This window comes from Planococcus citri, chromosome 4 (assembly GCF_950023065.1).
Source record: "Planococcus citri chromosome 4, ihPlaCitr1.1, whole genome shotgun sequence".
Taxonomy (NCBI): Eukaryota; Metazoa; Arthropoda; class Insecta; order Hemiptera; family Pseudococcidae; genus Planococcus; species Planococcus citri.
Genome location: NC_088680.1, coordinates 35,814,034 through 35,833,918, shown reverse-complemented (window position 1 = coordinate 35,833,918; position 19,885 = coordinate 35,814,034). Strand labels below are relative to the sequence as shown.

Sequence of the window (19,885 nt, the reverse complement as noted above, 5' to 3'; positions counted from 1 at the left end):
TAGTTCATGAACAATTCAACAAATTCCAAGGCACCAACCGGTGAAAAAAATTCCCATCTTCGCCGGTAATTTATATCACCATTATCGTTTGTTTTGTTGGAGGGAAAGCTTAAACTAGGGTACCGAAATTCTATCGATTATTTCCCCCATCACTGACACATTTTCTCAAAGCTGGGAGCTGCGCTGGCCCTTTTACTTTTTCATAGCTATACCTACCTATTCTACCAGCACAACCGCACCGCTCGCTAGTTTAAAAACATAACGTCGCTCTCCCCACTTCTTTAGTAGTTAACAATTGGTTAAAATAACACCTACTAGTCTAGTACATACCAGATTGAATTGAAGTCGGTTTAGGTGTTATTTTATTACAAATTATGTGATAAAAAATGTTTAATATTTGATAACGAATTTAAATAACCTGCTTCCGCGTAAGATCCATTTAGCGCCGAAGAGAATCGGTATTCTTAAGTTGCTTTCGAGTTGTAATGTTCACCGCTCGAATTACCATGCAAAACATGAGCTGCGCCTGTTTAAAACGGATATTTAAACTGAAAAGTGAGTTTTTATCAATGTTTTTTTTGTACAGAATGTCGAATTGAAGTGTTATTTTTTTTCATTATAATTAACGTACCTAGAACGTCTTCGTATATTGTTCAAATTTCAAAAACATAAAATAAATTCCATTCGATTGTTTGGAAAATATTTTAATTCAAAATAACCATCTAGAATAATATTAAAGGAAACGGTTAATTTACCGATGGTCATGTCATTTAATAATTTTCTCGCTTGGAAAAAAATTTTAAATGAGAGATTATTGAAGAACGCCACTTCGTATTTACCTCCTGCGGTTTTCGATGTACTGAAAAAATATAATGTTATAGATAACTACAGATTCGTATCATCCTTCGAGGGATTGGAACCGGCTGGACCTAGTGTAAAAACCGAAGTACCCGGACCGAAAACCAAAAGCTATATTGAGAGGCTAGGGAAAGTACAGGTAGGCGCGAACTTGAAGCTAACAATCGATTAATTGGTCACGTGTGTTTTTAATCAAGTTTTATCATGTTTTAGCAAAGCAACTCGGTGCAGTTATTCGGCGATTATGAGAAATCAATCGGAAATTATTTCGTCGACGTGGATGGTAATGTTTTGTTGGATGTTTACATGCAAATATCGTCCATTCCCATCGGATATAATCATCCTGAAATAATTCAAGCTTTACAAAAGCTAGACAATGTCGTGAGTAATGAATGATTCATGTGCCATTAGAATGACTGATTTTTACCTACTTACTTAATGGTTATTTTGTTTTTAACTAGAAAGCAGTGGTTAATAGACCAGCTCTGGGTTACTTTCCAGGAGCTGATTGGATCCATAAATTGGAAAACGTGTTATTGAGTGTTGGTATTTATTCTTATTGTTTCCAAAGATTTTACCTCTCCCAATTAAATACCGGTCTGTTTTTCAATAATTCACAGGTTGCTCCTAAAGGTTTAAATCATGTGACTACTATGATGTGTGGATCGTGCAGTAATGAAAATGCGATGAAGAATATTTTCTTTTGGTATCAAGTGCAGCAACGTGGTGGTAGTTTCGAATTCACACCTGAGGAACAGTCGTCTTGTATGATGAATGCCACCCCTGGATCTCCTAATTTGACTATTTTGTCCTTCAAAGGTAATATATCGAATATTCGAGTGTTTTTGAAATGTTTTTTTAATTGGAAGGGGTGCTCAAATTGCTATGTCAAACATCTCATGACTTTTTCCTGTTGTTTTGGAGATGATTGAAGCTAATAATTCAGATCGAAAGAGCATGCTAAAGTTTATTTTTTGAATTTTGACAATTTTTTGAAAATTTTTAAAAATTAGAATAAAAACATTACACAGGTACTGGGCAAATTTTCAAAATTTTTGGGAACCATTTTCATCTTTAAACAATAAACGAACCATTACAAATAAAAAAAATTGTAATTGGGTCAAATATTCCAATTTTCGATAATGTTTCCTAGTGAAAATTAATTTCCAGTCTTTTTTCAAAAATTAGCAATTTAAAAAAAATATTGTAGATATCTTTGGGTTATTTTAATTTTTGGCAACGTTTTCTGACTTTCTTACAACCCTGAAAAACTACCTATCCGTTTTGGGACCATTTTTTTTTCGCTCTGGAAGTGCCAAAAATGAGCTAAGTCATCTGTAATAAGTATATACTTGCAGCAAACCGAGAACCTTCGTGACTGTTTTAGGTGATTATGAAACAATTCCAGCAGTGTCCATTCAAAAATTGATTTTCTGACAAACTTGTATAACATCCCAAAAAAAAATCAAAAATTAAATTTTCAAAAAAAAACCTGTACATTCATAGGAACATTTTTTTCAAAATCATGGTCTGCGTTTCAAGATTCACTGCTACTTATTGAGTTGAACATTTTTGACTGCCTTTCTCCCCTTCCACCTATTTTCATCCAACAGAAAAGATGTTCCAACCAGTAAAACAACAGAAAAATCTAAAGAACATAGGGGCGTAGATCGCAAGCGCTAATGACCTAACAAAAAACACATCCCAAGCGCAAATCGATTTACACATCGCAAGCGCAAATGCATTTAAAAAATGCATCCCAAGCGCAACAAAGAATGCCACGAAGGGTAAAACGGTTTTTCATAAACAGTGGTTCCCAAATTTGATATCACAGAAAAATCACATGGAAAGTTATTAAATAAATAAGGATAAACATAACTACATACTTAGTACAGTCGGTAAAGCACTTTATGGGGGCAAACCCAAACAAAATTGCTAACAAACCTAAACAACATATGTGGAATCACCCCCGATCCACCTGGTGCATCTTCGCACGGTGGATTTTAGCCCCTCAAAACACGTTTTTCGCCATTTTCTCCCCCGCATTGCATTTTAGCGAAAAATATGTAGCTAGACAAAATAATCTACGTCAAATTTCCGATGTAATGATGTATCAACTTTTTTTGTATCTACAGAGGGGGGGGGTGTAACTACAGTCATTCAAAAAAAAAGGGGTTTTCTGAAAAATACATACAGATACAGCCTATAGGCGCATAAGAGGGGAGAAATGGCCCCCGAGAGCATTTGGGTTGATATTAGCATGGAAGGTGGGTACCACAGATAGAGAAACTTCCGCATATGGAAAGTTTCAGTACTCAAACTATGAGCTTGGAGGCGTTACTTTTGGAACTCCCCTTGTATGTACTATGTACTTGTAAGTTGTGTTACATACCTACATAAACTGCGTTACTGACCAACAGTTTGAAACCCCCTACGTAAAGCAAACCGGGAAAGTGTATTGATAGCGGCGTTCTTTGTTGCGCTTGGGATGCATTTTTTTAATGCATTTGCGCTAATGATGTACAAATCGATTTGCGCTTGAGATGTGTTTTTTTTCATTCAATGTGCGCTTGGGATGTATGCCCGAACATAGGCACATTGAATTTTTGGTAAAAATTTTTAAAAATTCACAAATAGAATTTTTACAGAAAAAATAAAATTTGATACAGGTAATTGAGATTAAAAAAGTCATGTTTCGTTTATTCAGGTCTAATTGTTGACCTTTCAAAACAACAAGTAGTGGTTTCGCACCATTTTAGAATTTCCAGCAGATTTTTTTGGTTTTCCGGTGTTAAAACATACTGAATTTCAATTCTAAATTCTTGTTCTACTCTGATAAATTCAAATTCAGACGATTTTTTATGGGGAAAAAATGAAAATTTGATGAAATTAAGATTGAAAAGTAACATACCTAATGGTATTTTTGACCATACAGTAATTTCGCACCATCTCTGACTTTTGGATGTAATTTTTTTTTATTTTCCTTGGTTGAAAAAATTCTGATTTTTCTAAAAATTCAACATATCAAAAATTAGTAGAAGGTATACTGAAAGAGGCTCAAAACTATTACTTATTGATACCTATAGATGAAAAATATGGCATGAACCAAATTTCAGCTTTCTACCAAAGTTTTACCAAAATTCGATCTTTTTTAATAGAAAAATAAGCCATTTAGATTTTCAAAATTTCGTCAACAAAGCTATTTGAAATTTTTCGAAAAAATTATTAGAAACATGAGTTCAATCTATTGTTTCCAAGCCGGACGATCTTCATAAAATTATAAATAAATACATTACGCGATATCTTGACAAAAAAAACAGTCTGTAGAATAAGAAGTAATTCAAACACAATTTTTTGTTTCAATGAAATTAAAATTCTCAGGTGCATTTCACGGAAGAACACTGGGCGCATTATCTACCACTCGATCCAAATATCTACACAAAATAGACGTACCAGCTTTCGACTGGCCTGTGGCTACTTTCCCTCAGTACAAGTATCCACTAGAAGAGAATGTCGCCGAAAACAAAAAACAGGATAAAAACAGTTTAGAAGAAGTAAGTAAAGTACATGAATGAATGTGTATTTTTTGCTACAAGCCTCGAGTGGAATGTCACCATCAAAAGTCAAAACGTTAAATTCAATGATACTCTTTATTGAACTCGAACTATTGTCTGGCCACAGGTAGAATACTTAATCGAACAACAAAAGAAGATCGGTAAACCAGTTGCAGGTATCATTGTGGAACCGATCCAGTCCGAAGGTGGAGATAACCACGCTTCCAAAGAATTCTTCCAAGAGTTACAAAAGATCACCAGAAAAGTACGTAGCCTCGTGTACCTGGACCGGATTGATTTATATGTTCTGTTATGTTTACCTAATGTATGTACTTTTCTACAGCACAAAGTCGCCTTCTTAGTCGACGAAGTACAAACTGGCGGTGGTCCAACAGGTAAAATATGGTGCCATGAATATTTCGATCTAGATGGACCTCCCGATGTAGTCACTTTCAGTAAGAAAATGCAAATTGGAGGATATTATCTGAAACCTGAATTTATGTAAGTCCCTCGGAATATTTTAATTACCTATTCTACAATGAACCTTCACTTGAACTGGTTTCAATGACATAATTTTTACAGCCCTAAACAACCATTCCGAGTATTTAACACTTGGATGGGTGATCCTGGTAAAATGATCATGTTAGAAGAAGTATTGAAAATCATAAGACGAGATCAACTATTAGAAAACGTCAAAGAAACTGGAAAAGTATTAATGAAAGGATTAACGGAATATCAAAACAGTTATAATGGATTGATACATTCCGTACGAGGATTGGGTACTTTTATATCTTTCGATTTGCCTACCTCCGCTCAAAGAGACACTGTTGTTAATAGGTTGAAAAATAAAGGTATCGTGTCATTTTTTTTATCTTCAAATCTAGCCCAATAGGTATTTTGAATTTTTAATTCATCGAAACGAATTTATTATTACGTAATATTTTTTTTCGCAGGAGTACTCAGCGGTGGTTGTGGCGATACTGCGGTTCGTTTAAGGCCTGCTTTAACCATGACACCTAAACATGCGCATATATTTTTGGATAAATTGAAACAAGTACTGGATGAAGGAAATATCTAAATTAATCAACTCGTATAAAATTTAAATGATGTTTACTTGAGCTGTGTGTTTGAGTATACCTACTTACCTATTTATCGATTTTGAGATGTGTATCAAGACGTATTGCGTGTATTTAGTTGTTATACCTACTCATGGTAGACGACTGGATCTCATTTGCAAGATATCGATTTGTTATTTTCCTCTCGAATTTTATATTTTTCATGTTGGTATAACGAATTTCTTTGAGTAAAATATCATCTATTGCGCTTTCTTTTGTCAATGACGAATTTTATCGCAGCTTTAGCTACAAAAAGGTGTCTACCGAATCAAAAAAACAAAATTTTGTACCTTTTTCATATTTTTTTCGTACGACATTTATTTTAATTTTTTCATTTTAAAAATCCTTTCAAAATTTCATACAAATTTCGTAAATTTTGTAAATTTTTAACGGATTTTCGTACCTACTTTTTTAGGTCATTTTCCAATTTCGTAGTTTTTTCGGTCGGTAGACACCCTGTGCAAGTGTACAACTATACACCTACACCTGTCTACCTATTTATTAAATATAATTCCTCCGACAATAATGTCTTCCATAAATAGTCTTCCAATTTTATTTCCCTTGTTTTTGTATTTTATTCTATAATAATGTAAATCGTACGTAATAATTAAGACGTGAATGAGTATTATTGTTATGCTATCCATTAGTCAAATACTTACTTACCTATTTCATTTCAAAGGCTTAGAAAATTTTATGAATATTCGAAGAATAAAGATTAAACATGTTTTAAAGCTTGTTTTTTTTCTCTTTGAAATCAATTTGAATTGAAACACGAAGGGTTTCCTCTCAGGCCATTTTTTAAGAAATGTTCACTGGGTGGGCAAGGGGACAGTGGCATAGCCAGAGGGAGGGGTGAAGGGGGCCATTGCCCTCACTCACGAGTAAAAATTTGAAATGAAACATGCAAAAATGGCCTTTTTATCATTTTGGGATCTAATTTTTCAAAAAGTGTGGAATTTTACCACTGTTTTTATAAAATCATTACACATCATGAAAGGTTTTCAGAAAATCACCTCTAAAATCGAGTTGTTCTGTTCAGATAAAAATGAAAAATTTGCGTTTTCCATATGCTTTGAGTATTATGAGTATTTCTAGAATTTTTCTGCTTTTCGCATTACAAATTTGTTTTGGAAAATTTGCAATTTTAGAAGCAGAACAGCGTCAATTTTGATGAAAGAATTCAGTTTGTCTAATGTCAACATTTTTCAAATTCAACTATAGATTTTTTTGAAATTCTAATTGTGTAGAAGAGAACCAAATTGGCCCGAGCGAAGCGAGGGCAGAAGCTTCGGAAAATTTGTTGTTCAATGAGTAGAAGAACATAATTTTTAATGTAAGAATTCGATTTTTCAAATTTCAACTTTTTCTAAATTTCATTACTACTTAATAGTCCGGCATATGACAATAGGAGTAATTGCACCCCCCCGCCGATCCTCCGGGACAACTTTTTTCTTGAAGGGGACATCCCAAGGAACATTTTAAAGCAAAGTTGCCAAAAAAAAAGTTGGCCTTACTTACAAAATGGCGGCCATTTTGATTGACAGGTCAGCCGAAATCGCAGATTTTGCGTTTTAACATAGGACTTGCACGAACTTTTTCAAACTTTACAAAGGTAGATCGAAAGATCATGCAACAATGTATCACCTGTCAAAATTTCAAGTGCCAAAGTGCGTTTTTCGATTTTTGGTGAATTTTTGAAAATCGAATTTAGGCCAAAAATGAGGGAAAAAATCAAAATTTTACCAAATTGACTTAGAAAGCTAAAATTTGGGATATACCCTATTTTCGACATGCCAAATCGATTGGAAACGGTTTCAACCCGTTTTGAGCAGTTCTGGAGCCTCCAGCAAATTTTTGAAACTCGAAATTCCCACAAAATTCCATCAAATTGGAGTTGTAAAAAGCTGAAATTTATTCTAAAAACTAATTTCAATACGCTACGAAGTACTGCAAATGAATTTATTTCAAGTCGTTTTGGAGCCTCCAGCGACTTTTCGAAAATTCCTGAAACCTCCAGCAGATTTTGGAAACTTTAAATTTTCACAAAATTTCATCAAATGGAGATGGAAAGCTGAAATTTACTCTACACTCCAATTTTAACACACTCTGAAAACGACTTCTGGTGGATTTCAAGTCATTTTAGAGCCTCCAACAACTTTTTTGAAAATTACTGGAGCCTCCAGTAGATTTTTGAAACTTGAAATTTCCCCAAAATTTTATCAAACCAAGATGGAAAGTCGAAATTCATTCAGCAAACTAATTTCAATACGCTACGGTAGTTGACTGCTGGTGAATTTCAAGTCGTTTTGGAGGCTCCAGCAACTTTTTGAAAGGTTGTATGACGTTTTTTTGGAAAATTGAAATTTCCTAAAAGTAGCTGGAAGCTTCAAAACCATTTGAAACCGCCATGTAATCTGCGAAGTAAATTTCAGCTTGCCAACTCCATTTGATAAATTAATTTTGCGGGAAATTTCAAGTTTAAAAAATCTACTGGAGGCTCCAGTAATTTTCAAAAAAGTCGCTGGAGGCCCTAAAATGACTTGCACCCACCTGTAGTCGTCTTCAGAGGGTGTTAAAATTGGAGTGTAGAGTAAATTTCTGCTAACCATCTCCATTTGATGAAATTTTGTGAAAATAAAAAGTTTCAAAAATCTGCCGGAGGCTCCAGTAATTTTCAAAAGAAGTCGCTGGAGGCCCTAGAATGACTTGAACCCACTTGAAGTCGTCTTCAGAGGGTGTTAAAAATGGAGTGTACAGTAAATTTCAGCTTTCCATCTTCATTTGATGAAATTTTGTGAAAATTTAAAGTTTCAAAAATCTGCTGGAGGTTTCAGGAATTTTCGAAAAGTCGCTGGAGGCTCCAAAACGACTTGAAATAAATTCATCTGCAGTATTTCGTAGCGTATTGAAATTAGTTTTTAGAATAAATTTCAGCTTTACAACTCCAATTTGATGGAATTTTGTGGGAATTTCGAGTTTCAAAAATTTGCTGGAGGCTCCAGAACTGCTCAAAACGGGTTGAAACCGTTTCCAATCGATTTGGCATGTCGAAAATAGGGTATATCCCAAATTTTAGCTTTCTAAGTCAATTTGGTAAAATTTTGATTTTTTCCCTCATTTTTGGCCTAAATTCGATTTTCAAAAATTCACCAAAAATCGAAAAACGCACTTTAGCACTTGAAATTTTGACAGGTGATACATTGTTGCATGATCTTTCGATCTACCTTTGTAAAGTTTGAAAAAGTTCGTGCAAGTCCTATGTTAAAACGCAAAATCTGCGATTTCGGCTGACCTGTCAATCAAAATGGCCGCCATTTTGTAAGTAAGGCCAACTTTTTTTTTGGCAACTTTGCTTTAAAATGTTCCTTGGGATGTCCCCTTCAAGAAAAAAGTTGTCCCGGAGGATCGGCGGGGGGTGCAATTACTCCTATTGTCATATGCCGGACTATAATGGTGTCTTGAAATTCTAATTGCAAAGAAGTAAATATCGAATTGGCCCGAGCGAAGCGAGGGCAAAAGTTTTTCAAAATTTATAGGTTTTAGAAGTAAAACAACAATAATTTTAAAGTAAATAGTCTCCACTGCAGACATTTAAAAAAAATGCTTTCCAAGCACAGTTATGAATAATTTGAGAAAAAGAAAATCAAGTTAGCCCGAGCGAAGCGAGGGTAAAAGCTTTTGAAAAAAATAATAATTTAGAGAATAGATTGGTGATTTTGAGTGCAAATTAAACATTTTCTTGGGCAAATCGAATTTACTGGGTGGGCAAAGCTAAGTCACTGGGTGGGCATTTGCCCATGCACTTATCTGTTAAAAAATGGCCTGTTTCCTCTTGTAATAATAAATGTTCCTATACTAAAATGAATGCTTAAACGCAAAGCTTACAAAAATGCAAGAATAATGGAAATTGAAAATCCATAATATTATGTAGTATTTTCCGTCTTGGAGGAATTTTTAACATGGATATGGTATATGGTTTTCACGCCAGGGGTCATTCCAAAATTTGGCTGACAAGGGAACTACCTGAACCGGCAGAAACGAAATTGAACGAATCAAAGCTAGATCGAAAGGAGACCACCTCAGGACCCCAAATCCAAAATTTCAAGTGCTAAAGTTGATTTCTCGATTTTTGGTGAATTTTTTAAAATTGAAAAATCCGAAAAATTATCAATTAATACCAAAAATAGAAAATATTGATGAAAAATGGAATTTTCTCGGGAAGCGGCTCATATGGTGTCCCTAACTCATTTACGACTATCGAAATTCGTAAAACCTCAATTACAGTCATTCTGGAGCGTCCGGCGATTTTTTATCATTTCTCCAGAAACTTGAAGCCGATTTTCGCAGCAACCGCAAAAAATGGTTAAAGGCAACCCACATAGGTCCCAAATAAAGTTATTTGTGCTAAAGTTAATTTTTAGCCGTTCTGCAGCAATTACAAGTTTCTGGAGAAATGATGAAAAATCGCTGGAGACTCCAGAATGACTGAAATTGAGGTTTTACGAATGTAAACGACCTATCATATTAAAATCAAATGTTTCATTACTTGATTTAATTTTACCCTGGAAGAACCTAAATTTAATATTGTTGAATTTACTACTTACTGAAGAAATTTTAATTAAACTCTTTTACGTAAGGATCGATCAATCGATTCTTTATGTATAAGTAATTGCTCCCGCTGGTAAAAATTGAGGTAAAGTTGCAGTTTGGCAAATATTAATTGTGATAACAATACAAGATAAGTTGTGTTGTTTTATTAATAATTCTTGTAATTTAATAATTTAAATAAATGATACTTCATCTCAAATGAATCTTCCAGGAAATTTCGAAAATAGATCTACCTATAGGTAAGTAAATTTGCAGTCCAGAATCGGTGACATCATCCAGTAATTGGTGATATTGAAGTTCAACATTATTTGTTCTTTTTAATATCTACATTATTAATTTCAGAATTGATTTCTTATTTTAATCTGATGGTGTTAATCTTTAATTTTCTGTCATATATTCTTCAAGTTTTAAAAAATCGATCGATTCCTTAGGTACTCGTACTCAGTCCTGCGGATGGTTTACAATAAGCTCTTCCATCTTTCAAAATTGACTGGATTCCAAGTTGTTTCATGGATTGAGTTCCAATCGAACAAACCTGATTAAAAGTATCTTCTATGAATGATTTGAGCGCAGTCTGATTGTTACGAGGTAAGACTTCATACTTATTCTTTTTCATTTTACAAAATGATTTGGCTCAACATTAAAATAGTTCCTTTGTTCAACCTAATTTAACCTAAAATCCCCAGTTCTTCATGAAAAATGGAACTCAATAAAACGGAGCAGAATTGCATTTCAGAACTGACGTGTGTAAGAATCGGAGATTTATAGATTGACTTTTTGGGGTGAGAAAAAAGTAACTACCAATTTACCTAAATCTGAACTGAATCACCTCAGAAAGAGAAAAGTTTGAGATGATTTGATTCGATAAATCCTTCAGTAGTTTATTTATTTTCAAGTCAAATTTTAGTTGTAGAATTTCATTCCCCAATTTTAGGCAAATTCTCAAAAAATTTGAATTCAGCTCATTTTTTTCTTTAAAAAAAAAAAAAATCAAAAAGGAATTCGACGAAATTGCGGCAGAAACATAAAATTTAGTTTATACCCAATTTTTGACCTAATTCCAATCAATTGATGGTGGTTTCAAAATTTGAATAGGTAGTTCTGGAGCCTCCAGTGAATTTTTTGGATTTTTTCACTTTCGAAAAATTGATACTTGGATATAAAATGGGTGAAAATGAAATTCAAAATTCAGAATTTATTGACTCGAACACGCTTTTAAAAATATACTGGAGGCTCCAAAATTCAGTAAAAGGACTACTAAGCAATTGATTTCATATACTTAGGTAAAAAAGATGATAATGAATTAAATTTTAGATTTTTATAGCAATGTGTTCGTGAAAGATGAATTTTAATTTTTTTTTAAAAATTCAATCACTTTGAATTTGGACTTTGGACCCGCAGAAATGGACTCTAAATTTCTAAGAGTTTGTGTTTACGTTGATCAGAAAGATCTCATCTCAAATACGATAAATCTGAACTTGTACAGTACATTTTAATTTCATTTTAACTTTTTTATGGCAATTTTTTTGATACTGGAAAAAGTACCAAAATTGGCTGGAGGTTCCAGGACTTCTCACATTTTACTGTGTCGTGATGATTAGAGCCAACTGTTTCCCTACCGGTCAGAATCCCAAGTGATTCGGATCACTGTTTCAAAAATTAAAGCGAAAGAAAAGATGAGGAGAAAAACAGAATACACATTTTATTAAGTTTTGTCATATTTACACATCTCTATCACTACGCACCTACTACACTTATACGAGTATTTATTATGGTATTTTCGAGTATAAAAATAGGTATACCTAATGCAAAAACGGTAGATAATAAACTAATATCTCTGATCTCTTTGGAAAAAGAAATTAATGGCAATAATTTTCGTTTTAAAAGATAAGTGTTTTTCTCAATCACAATTAAGTTGATTATTTTATTCAACACCGAGATCTTGAATAATATTCTGACTCGAGTTCGTAACTAAAATGATCAAATTATATGATCAGTTTGGACACAAGGAACATTACACGAGTGCAATAGGCTAACATCACACGGCTTCGTTCAACATACAATATGTACGTGCCTACATATAAATCAAATACCACCAGACCACCACGTATGCAATGCATTATGATGTATCAAAACCCTTTCCGACATTTCCAATCATTCTGTAAAAAATATCGTGGAAATCATTCATTTCGATAATAAACATGGATGAAGAGCCTAATTAATTACTTCTGCTGGTAGATTTATTCAAATTATGAGATCCTGACTTGGACGCAATACCGAACAAGAATTCCTCACGATCAACAGCATTGATATTCGATCCAGTATCTAAGTCATTGGAGGATCTACTTTTCATAAATTCTATAACATGAGCTGGTTGATACTGATACATATCAACAGACCAAAGATATTCGAGGTTAGATTCGTATCTATTATGTTCCTGGGCAGGTACATATATTGAAACGCTCGGCTCATCTGTCTGTTCTCCGGCTCCGCTGGATTCTTCGACATCGAACGTGACATTTTTCAGATCAACTGAAATTAATCGGGAGTCTATCGAGTCTGTGGTAACAGGCCAATCAACAATATCGGTTTTATTAGGTTCCGCAATGGATTCTTCTACTTCAACAAAATTCATGGAAAACGTCCTTCCGTTGTCTGGAACGGTTGTCATTACATCAACTTCGGACGTTTCGAGATTATCTGACTCGATAATCATACGGTTGATCGTTTTGTCTGATACTTGAGTGGTATCTTCTTCATTGGCATTCAATATTGGTAATCCGGAATCAGCTGCTTCTACCTCAGAAGGTACCATGGTAATAGAAGGTTCAGTATTTGTATGATCAGTTTCATTTCCAAAAATTGTCGCCATCTTACTGAATTCAGTGGTTTCAAGACGATCTGATTCGATAATCGTATGGTTAATGATTTTTTCGGATACTTGAGTAGTCTGATCTTCGCTGGCATTAAATGTCGACGGATTGAAATAATCTGCTTCTATACTCGAAGGTACCGCAGCAGTAGATGAACTCGTTGAAAACTCGGTATCATTTCCAGAAACTGTTTCAGTGGTTCCGGGAAGTTCTGCCTCAAAAATCGTATGATTAGTCACTTTTTCGGATACTTGAGTTGTCTCATCATTGGCATCGGATGTGAATTGTCTCAAATCATCTGCTTTTATCTTGAAAGGTACCTCAGTAACAGGTGGATTAGTCGACAAATCAGTTCCGTTTCCAGAAACTGAGGTCATCCTGACCACTTCAGTCGTTTCGAGACGATCTGATTCGATAATTGTTTGATTGATCACACTTTCGGATACTTCAATCATTTTATCATTGGGACTGAAAGTGAATAGTCTGAATTCATCTCCATCTACACTGGAATGTACCTCAGTAACAGACGGATCAGTCGAAAAATCAGTTTTGTTTTCTGAAATTGAGGTCATATTGACAACTTCAGTGGTTTCGAGACGATCTGACTCAATAATCGAATGATTGATCAGTTTTTCAGATACTTTAGTCGTCTCATCTACGTTGGAATTCAATGTCGATTGTCTGAACTCATCAGCCTGTACCTCGGGAAGCGCCTCAGTAGAAGATGGATCATTTCTAGAGACTGTTGAAACCGTATCTAAATCACTATTAGACTTATTACGTACGACATCGATCATCAGATTTTTAGAGGTGGTCGGTTCGATAGAATAAGGTGTAGTTGCCATGTTACTGCTGACTTTGATGACAGTTTCATTCCCAGAATCAGAAGGAAGCTGATTTCTTACGATGCTTTCCTCGTTTATCGAGTTGGTGGTATGTTTCTCGTAATTCGTCACTTCTGTTTCATTATCTTTACCAAACTGTCGCAGATTTTCATCGATCTGAAGAGTTGTAGAGTAGGAAATGGAACTGGATGGACCACTCAAAGTAGACGATTCGGCAGTAACTAGAGTAACCAAACTCGATAGTGTTGAGATCGAATCTGAACGAGTACTTACAACAGAGCTAGATTGGGAGCTCGTTTCTGTATTCTGTAGATCGTTGTTTGTATCCAATTCTTTCTGTAGATCGTCGTTTGAATCCCAATCGTCCGGTACATAGTACTCTGTATCCAATTCTTCCGGTAAATCGTAGTTTCTATTCAATTCTATCAGTTCGGCCGATCTAGGAAAATTTCCATTAGTTGGCTTTCTCGTTAAACCAATGTCACTATATGGGGTCGACAATTTCGCTGTATCACTAGAGGACACCAAGTTTGAATTTTCACGAGTGGCGAATTGATCAGTCACAGCAGAAATTCCATTCGAGGGATTTCTCGTGAAATTGTTATTATGAGATCGGGTAGACGTTTCCACTGTGGCACTGGGAAACACCAAATTCGAAGATGGTATGACATTTGAATAGCTTGGTTGATAATACCATACGTTGGGAATATCATTACGAATGGAATGCTGCTGCAGATTATCGGGTACGTATTGTACATCGGGTACAAAAACTGATTGTGAATCACCCAAAGCTGGAAAATGAGGCAAATGTTGGTACGACTGAAGAGATGAGATTGCAGGAGTGTCGTCGTATCTGGCTAGTGGTAGAGAAATCTCCCACGGCAGAGGAGGATTGCTTTTGATGATTTGATTGAAAGATTCTCCGGCGTAATCTATAAATATAGAATGAAATTTAGATTAAAATGAGTAAGGGTTTCCAGTTTCATTATCATAAAATTGGAAAGACTGGAAATTTAGCTAAAATGTTGAACAATTTAATCCAGCATGATGTTAAGTTAATTGGGTTTTTTTTTGCCAATAATTAAATATTGAGGGTGTTATGTGAAACGTGGAGCATACGTCAACTAAGTATACATACAACTCAACTAGACTACCTAATAAAAAACATGATAAATTACCTATCTTGTGAATTGAAGGAGCTACAGGGTGCCCAGAAATATCGATTAACCCTAAGAAAGTTTTTCATTAAAAATATAGGTTGGCAACGTGAAATAGATGCATATGATTGGTGGAATGTTATCTCTCCAGTCCAACAACCAATCATGTGCTATCATTATTATCATTCACTGTGACCAACCAAAGTATTTTAGTAGAAAACTTTTTTAGGGGTACTCGATAGTCGATATTTCTGGGCACCCTGTATGTGCTCCGCAAAACTAAAAATTAACCAATTTAGAAAAATGTATCAATAAAAAACCAAAGCGGCTTGTACAGCTAGCTGCTCCAGCACACACAATACACGAAGAAAACGAGGTAGAAGATGAATATAATCACGATGAAAAAAGTGCATGCGATTTGGAATATGAATCAGACGAAGACGACACTCCGTGTAACGCCGATTTGGTTAAAGAACCAGTTTTATCTTACTTTAATTTTTTCAATCATGAAAGAAACTTTCAAATATTTCCTAAAAATTTGATTGAAGAACTATTATATGTATTAATTCTTCTTGAAGGAATGTTGATTTTAATGTATAGGTAAAATTAATAGGTTGCCATCAACAGTATCAAAAATTTGATGAAACGTTTTTTAAAAAAAAACATTAATCACTTTCGAAAACAATAAATACAAGTAGAAATATTGACCAATAAAAAAAATCCTCAAAGAAATATTAATTAAAGTGAGAGGACATTTTCAAAAATTACAATCCACTCAGGTTTGAAAAAAAAACTCACAATTTGATGGGCAACCTTCTTTCACATTCTGAATTTTTACGAAAATTGGTGGAGAAGTTTACTTTGAGAGGGAAACTGCCCAGAAAAATTTTGAGCCTTTCAGCTGTTCAGGGGATTCAGCCAAGGGTCCTCAAACTGAGATTATTTTTGAAAAAAAAATCGTAGTTTTCTGCCACCTTTGAGAAGCGTAACCTGTGCAATCATCGGTCATTCCCCTCCTGAAAAGTTACGATTTGAGTTACTTTCTAAACCTTCCTGGCCAATTGAATACAAAATGCAATCGATAGATCGCGAAAATCACAATTTTTTATCAACTCGAAGGCATTTTTTCACCATGAAAAAATTCTTTCCATGAAAAACCAGCCCTGGATACGTGTTCAGCATGTCAAAATATCTTGATTACCACACTTTTCACAATCATTTTGATCAAACTGCCCAAATTCACTTTTTTCACTTGAATTTTTTTTTCCATCCGCTAAAATAGGTGAAAAAAGTGGATTTTGAAAATTTGATCGAAACGATCGCAAAAAGTATGATAATCGAGGTATTTGGATATAACTACTAAGTCTAAACTATAAAACTAGCGTTGGTTTATAATAATAAAAATTTTTAATGGCGACAAAGGGCTTCAAAAAATGATGGGAAATTGTAATTTTCGCGAATCGACAAGCGAATTATAATTTCAATGGGACAAAGAGATTCAGAAACTCGAATCGCAACTTTTGAGGGGGGAGGGTTCCAGAGGAATTGTAAAATATGTTATATGTACTACCCAGAAGTGGCAAAAAGCCACGATTTTTTTTTTGGAAATGACTATTTTTCTGAGCAATTTCCCACTCAAAATAAACTTCCTCGCAAATTGTCGTCAAAATCCAGGATATATTTTTTTTAAATCCACCCTAATGTGCTTAGTGGTAGTTTATAAAATCTTGGTTACCTTTGCAGTTACCAGTTGTTTCGCTGAAAGAGCGTTTAGTAAAGATAATATCATCAAAAACCGACTACGATGTACCATGCTCGACATTTAACTCTCGTGCGTAATGATTTTATGTTCAGAAAGAGACGTAGGTATTGAAACGGATTTCTAACCAAGAAATTAACGAACAGCTGGCAATTAAATTTATGGCTTATTCGCGTATCTTATTTTAAAAAATAATATATATGTATTTCTGTATATTTAGATGTGTTCTGAACTTTGTATGTATTTATCAAAATATCCATAAGTCGTTTGTATTGTGACATTGTGAGTATGGCCGGAAGAGGTAATAATTACTAATAATCGTGTACAGTCATATGGAGGCGCAAGAAGAAATAATGCGGAATCGGCCAGACTGGTATTGCTGAGTGAAAGGCTTCGAACGCAAAATATCAAGTACATACTTGGATTTTTTGACCAGTTTTTGATGTTTGATTTGTATGAAAAGTAATGACATTTGAGATTGAAAAACACTCATAGGTATAAGTATGTAAAAAATTGATGGTGGGGGGGGGGGCTCATTCTAATCAGGAAGGCTTACACTTTTGGCACAAATACCAAATTGCAATGCTTTTAAGGAACCATAGTTTCGATGTTTAAATTTTTTAAAACAGCAAAGCGATATAATTCGAAAAATTTGGAGGGGGGGGTTTATTCAGATGGAGATGCAGGCCTCATTTTGATTAGGGAGGCCTTACACGTTTTGCACGAGTACATTTATCAATATGTATACTTATCCTATGATCTTGAGTAAAAGTTCTGAGAACTACATTTTTTAGAAAAACAATATAATTGAACCCCCCCCCCCAAATCGTCCATGAAGAATAGCTCGTCATTTCGTCAAGAATACACCCTCACATTACCCCTGGCGCAGTTTCATTCCAATCTTTGCCATTTTTTTTACACAGGTATAATTAAAATAAATCAAGATAATGTACTTCTACTTTTAACGTAAAATTTCAGAATTTACCCTTCCCCTCATCGAACTGATATCGTAGAATTCACATCGACAAGCCCCGATGAAGAAGATGAAATTCTTATGAACATCAGAGCAAATGCCGAAAAAGAACAATTTACACTTAATTTAAAATGTTGAACGAGATTTTTTAGCTCACCTTCATTTCGATAATAATATGGAAGTGGGTAATATCCTAGCGGCCAACAAACAGCTAATTCCTGAACAGCAGCGATAACGAAGATGACCAGACAAATTTTATCCATCCTTGAGAGTATACTGCCAGCCATTTCGTTCGATTGTATTCAAACGATATAAATCACCTTTGATGAAACAATTGTGAGAATTCGAGTAATCAAAATATCTAAAATTGACAATTTTTGGATTAGATTCAAATGAAATAATTGCTACACATTGAAAAGATACCGGTAATTACGCCACTTTCGAAGAAAATTGCGACCATGAAATTTTTCGTATCTGTTGGATAGAAAGCATTGGAAAAAAGAAAAACAATTCGAAGCCATGGTGAATGCTTGGCTGAGAGAGCAAGAAAGTCGAATCTTAAGTGAAATTCTACACTACTGCAAATACAGATTTAAAAGAAAACCAATAATGAAAAGAAAAGAAGGTAGGTAATGAATTAAATCTAATGGAAAAATTGGCCAAAGAAATGGATGCATTCGAGGTACAAATTTAAATAATTGTTCATAAATATATTCTTAACCTGATGTATGAAGTACTTGTATTTTGCAATTTACACATCAACTTGTTGATTTTGGTTTTTGATTTAAGATACTTGGCAAATTACGAGTATTAAACTTTCCTGATTTACTTCGTAATTTTCATCATATGCTTGTTATGAGTAAGTATAGGTAATGCAATATGATACCAAAAAAAAAAACGAAATAAAATAACACGATTATATACTCATCAAGTGCCTCCAGATAATTTTGAATAGATTATTGCAAAGTGGCGTAATACGGTTTTCTAATGCACAAATTTTCAAATTATTTTGAAAAACATACCAAATAAATTGGTAGCGTGAAAAAAAACATAATAGCCTAAGTATAAAAAAAGGGATAAAATCCAACGTACCAAATTATGCTGTCCATAGATATGTACTCGCACAAATTAACGATTAGCTTACACAATCTTCACTTCAATTTGTAAAAAAAATTCCACGTTATGTAATAAGAGAGCAACTTTTCAGTGAATTGTAACTTTAGAACTACATATACCATGCACTACACTTGACAGAACCAAAAAGACTACTGAAACTGAATAGCATTAGCAACTTAGCAAGCAAGACGAGAATATAGATAGTGTGTTCCGTTACATTTGCATACGTCTAAATACATTTTTTTTTTTCAGGAAAAATACCAGAGACATGTACACAGTAAATTTTCGAAGAACAACAGAGTTTGGATGGCTAGAGCCTAATGTCTGTCTGCATCGGCTGCGCTGGGCAGTTTGAACAATAGGGATGTTTTCAAGAGCAGATTCTTTGTACTAGATACTGCTGCATTTCTTAGATCATTACGGGTGTCGCCAACATCTTAATCGTCTCAGACAGACATTATGCATAAAAAGTACAGGATGTCCCACGAACCAGGCAGGTAGCAAAAAAAAATGAGTAAACGGAAGTTAAATGGTAGGTAGAGGTACACTGGTACATACAACGTTTATCCCTACAGATGACTAACAATCAGCTGCATGATCACTGTTCGAAGAAAGCAGAACAAAATGATCAAAAATTATAATGTAGGTAGGTATAGAGGTACGTATTGATTACTGATGATGGTGCGGTTAAAATAAACTTCCTGCTTAATGTATTTTCTCGAAATACATACTCATTTTCTGTGTGTTTGCTACGTATTGAAAACGTCGCGTCGCAGAATTCATAGGTGGCTCATTAGAATTGAAAATTAAGTGGATCCGACAGACAGAAAAATCAGTTTCCAAGAAATTAAACGAATGATACCAACACTTGGAAAGTGAACGACTGAGTCAGAGGAGGACTCAAAATCCAAATTCCAAAAATCGTGTCGTGTTGGTAAATAAAACTGAAAACAAAGGCCTGTGACCAGCAGAAATTTTAAATGAAAATGATTTGAACTTCATAGTTCATATTTTGGGTAGAAAAAAA

The 19,885-nt window shown here is 34.4% G+C and overlaps 2 protein-coding genes across 2 annotated transcripts; one reads left to right on the top strand and one right to left on the bottom strand.

The window, feature by feature from the left end:
- The first annotated feature begins 271 nt into the window (after window positions 1-271).
- On the top strand, window positions 272-6,258 carry LOC135843416 (4-aminobutyrate aminotransferase, mitochondrial-like). The gene is made up of 10 exons (XM_065361293.1): window positions 272-555; window positions 882-997; window positions 1,072-1,239; window positions 1,320-1,400; window positions 1,479-1,677; window positions 4,240-4,412; window positions 4,540-4,677; window positions 4,756-4,913; window positions 4,995-5,263; window positions 5,366-6,258. Exons 1-10 carry the CDS (start codon window positions 486-488, stop codon window positions 5,488-5,490), a joined length of 1,497 nt encoding a protein of 498 aa, XP_065217365.1. The 5' UTR covers window positions 272-485; the 3' UTR covers window positions 5,491-6,258.
- A 5,553-nt stretch (window positions 6,259-11,811) lies between these two features.
- On the bottom strand, window positions 11,812-19,194 carry LOC135843466 (uncharacterized). The gene is made up of 3 exons (XM_065361374.1): window positions 18,835-19,194; window positions 17,900-18,103; window positions 11,812-14,785 (listed from the first exon to the last, which is right to left on the bottom strand). The coding sequence occupies exons 2-3, from the start codon at window positions 18,027-18,029 to the stop codon at window positions 12,354-12,356; spliced, it is 2,562 nt and encodes an 853-aa protein (XP_065217446.1). The 5' UTR covers window positions 18,030-18,103; window positions 18,835-19,194; the 3' UTR covers window positions 11,812-12,353.
- Between the last annotated feature and the right edge of the window lie 691 nt (window positions 19,195-19,885).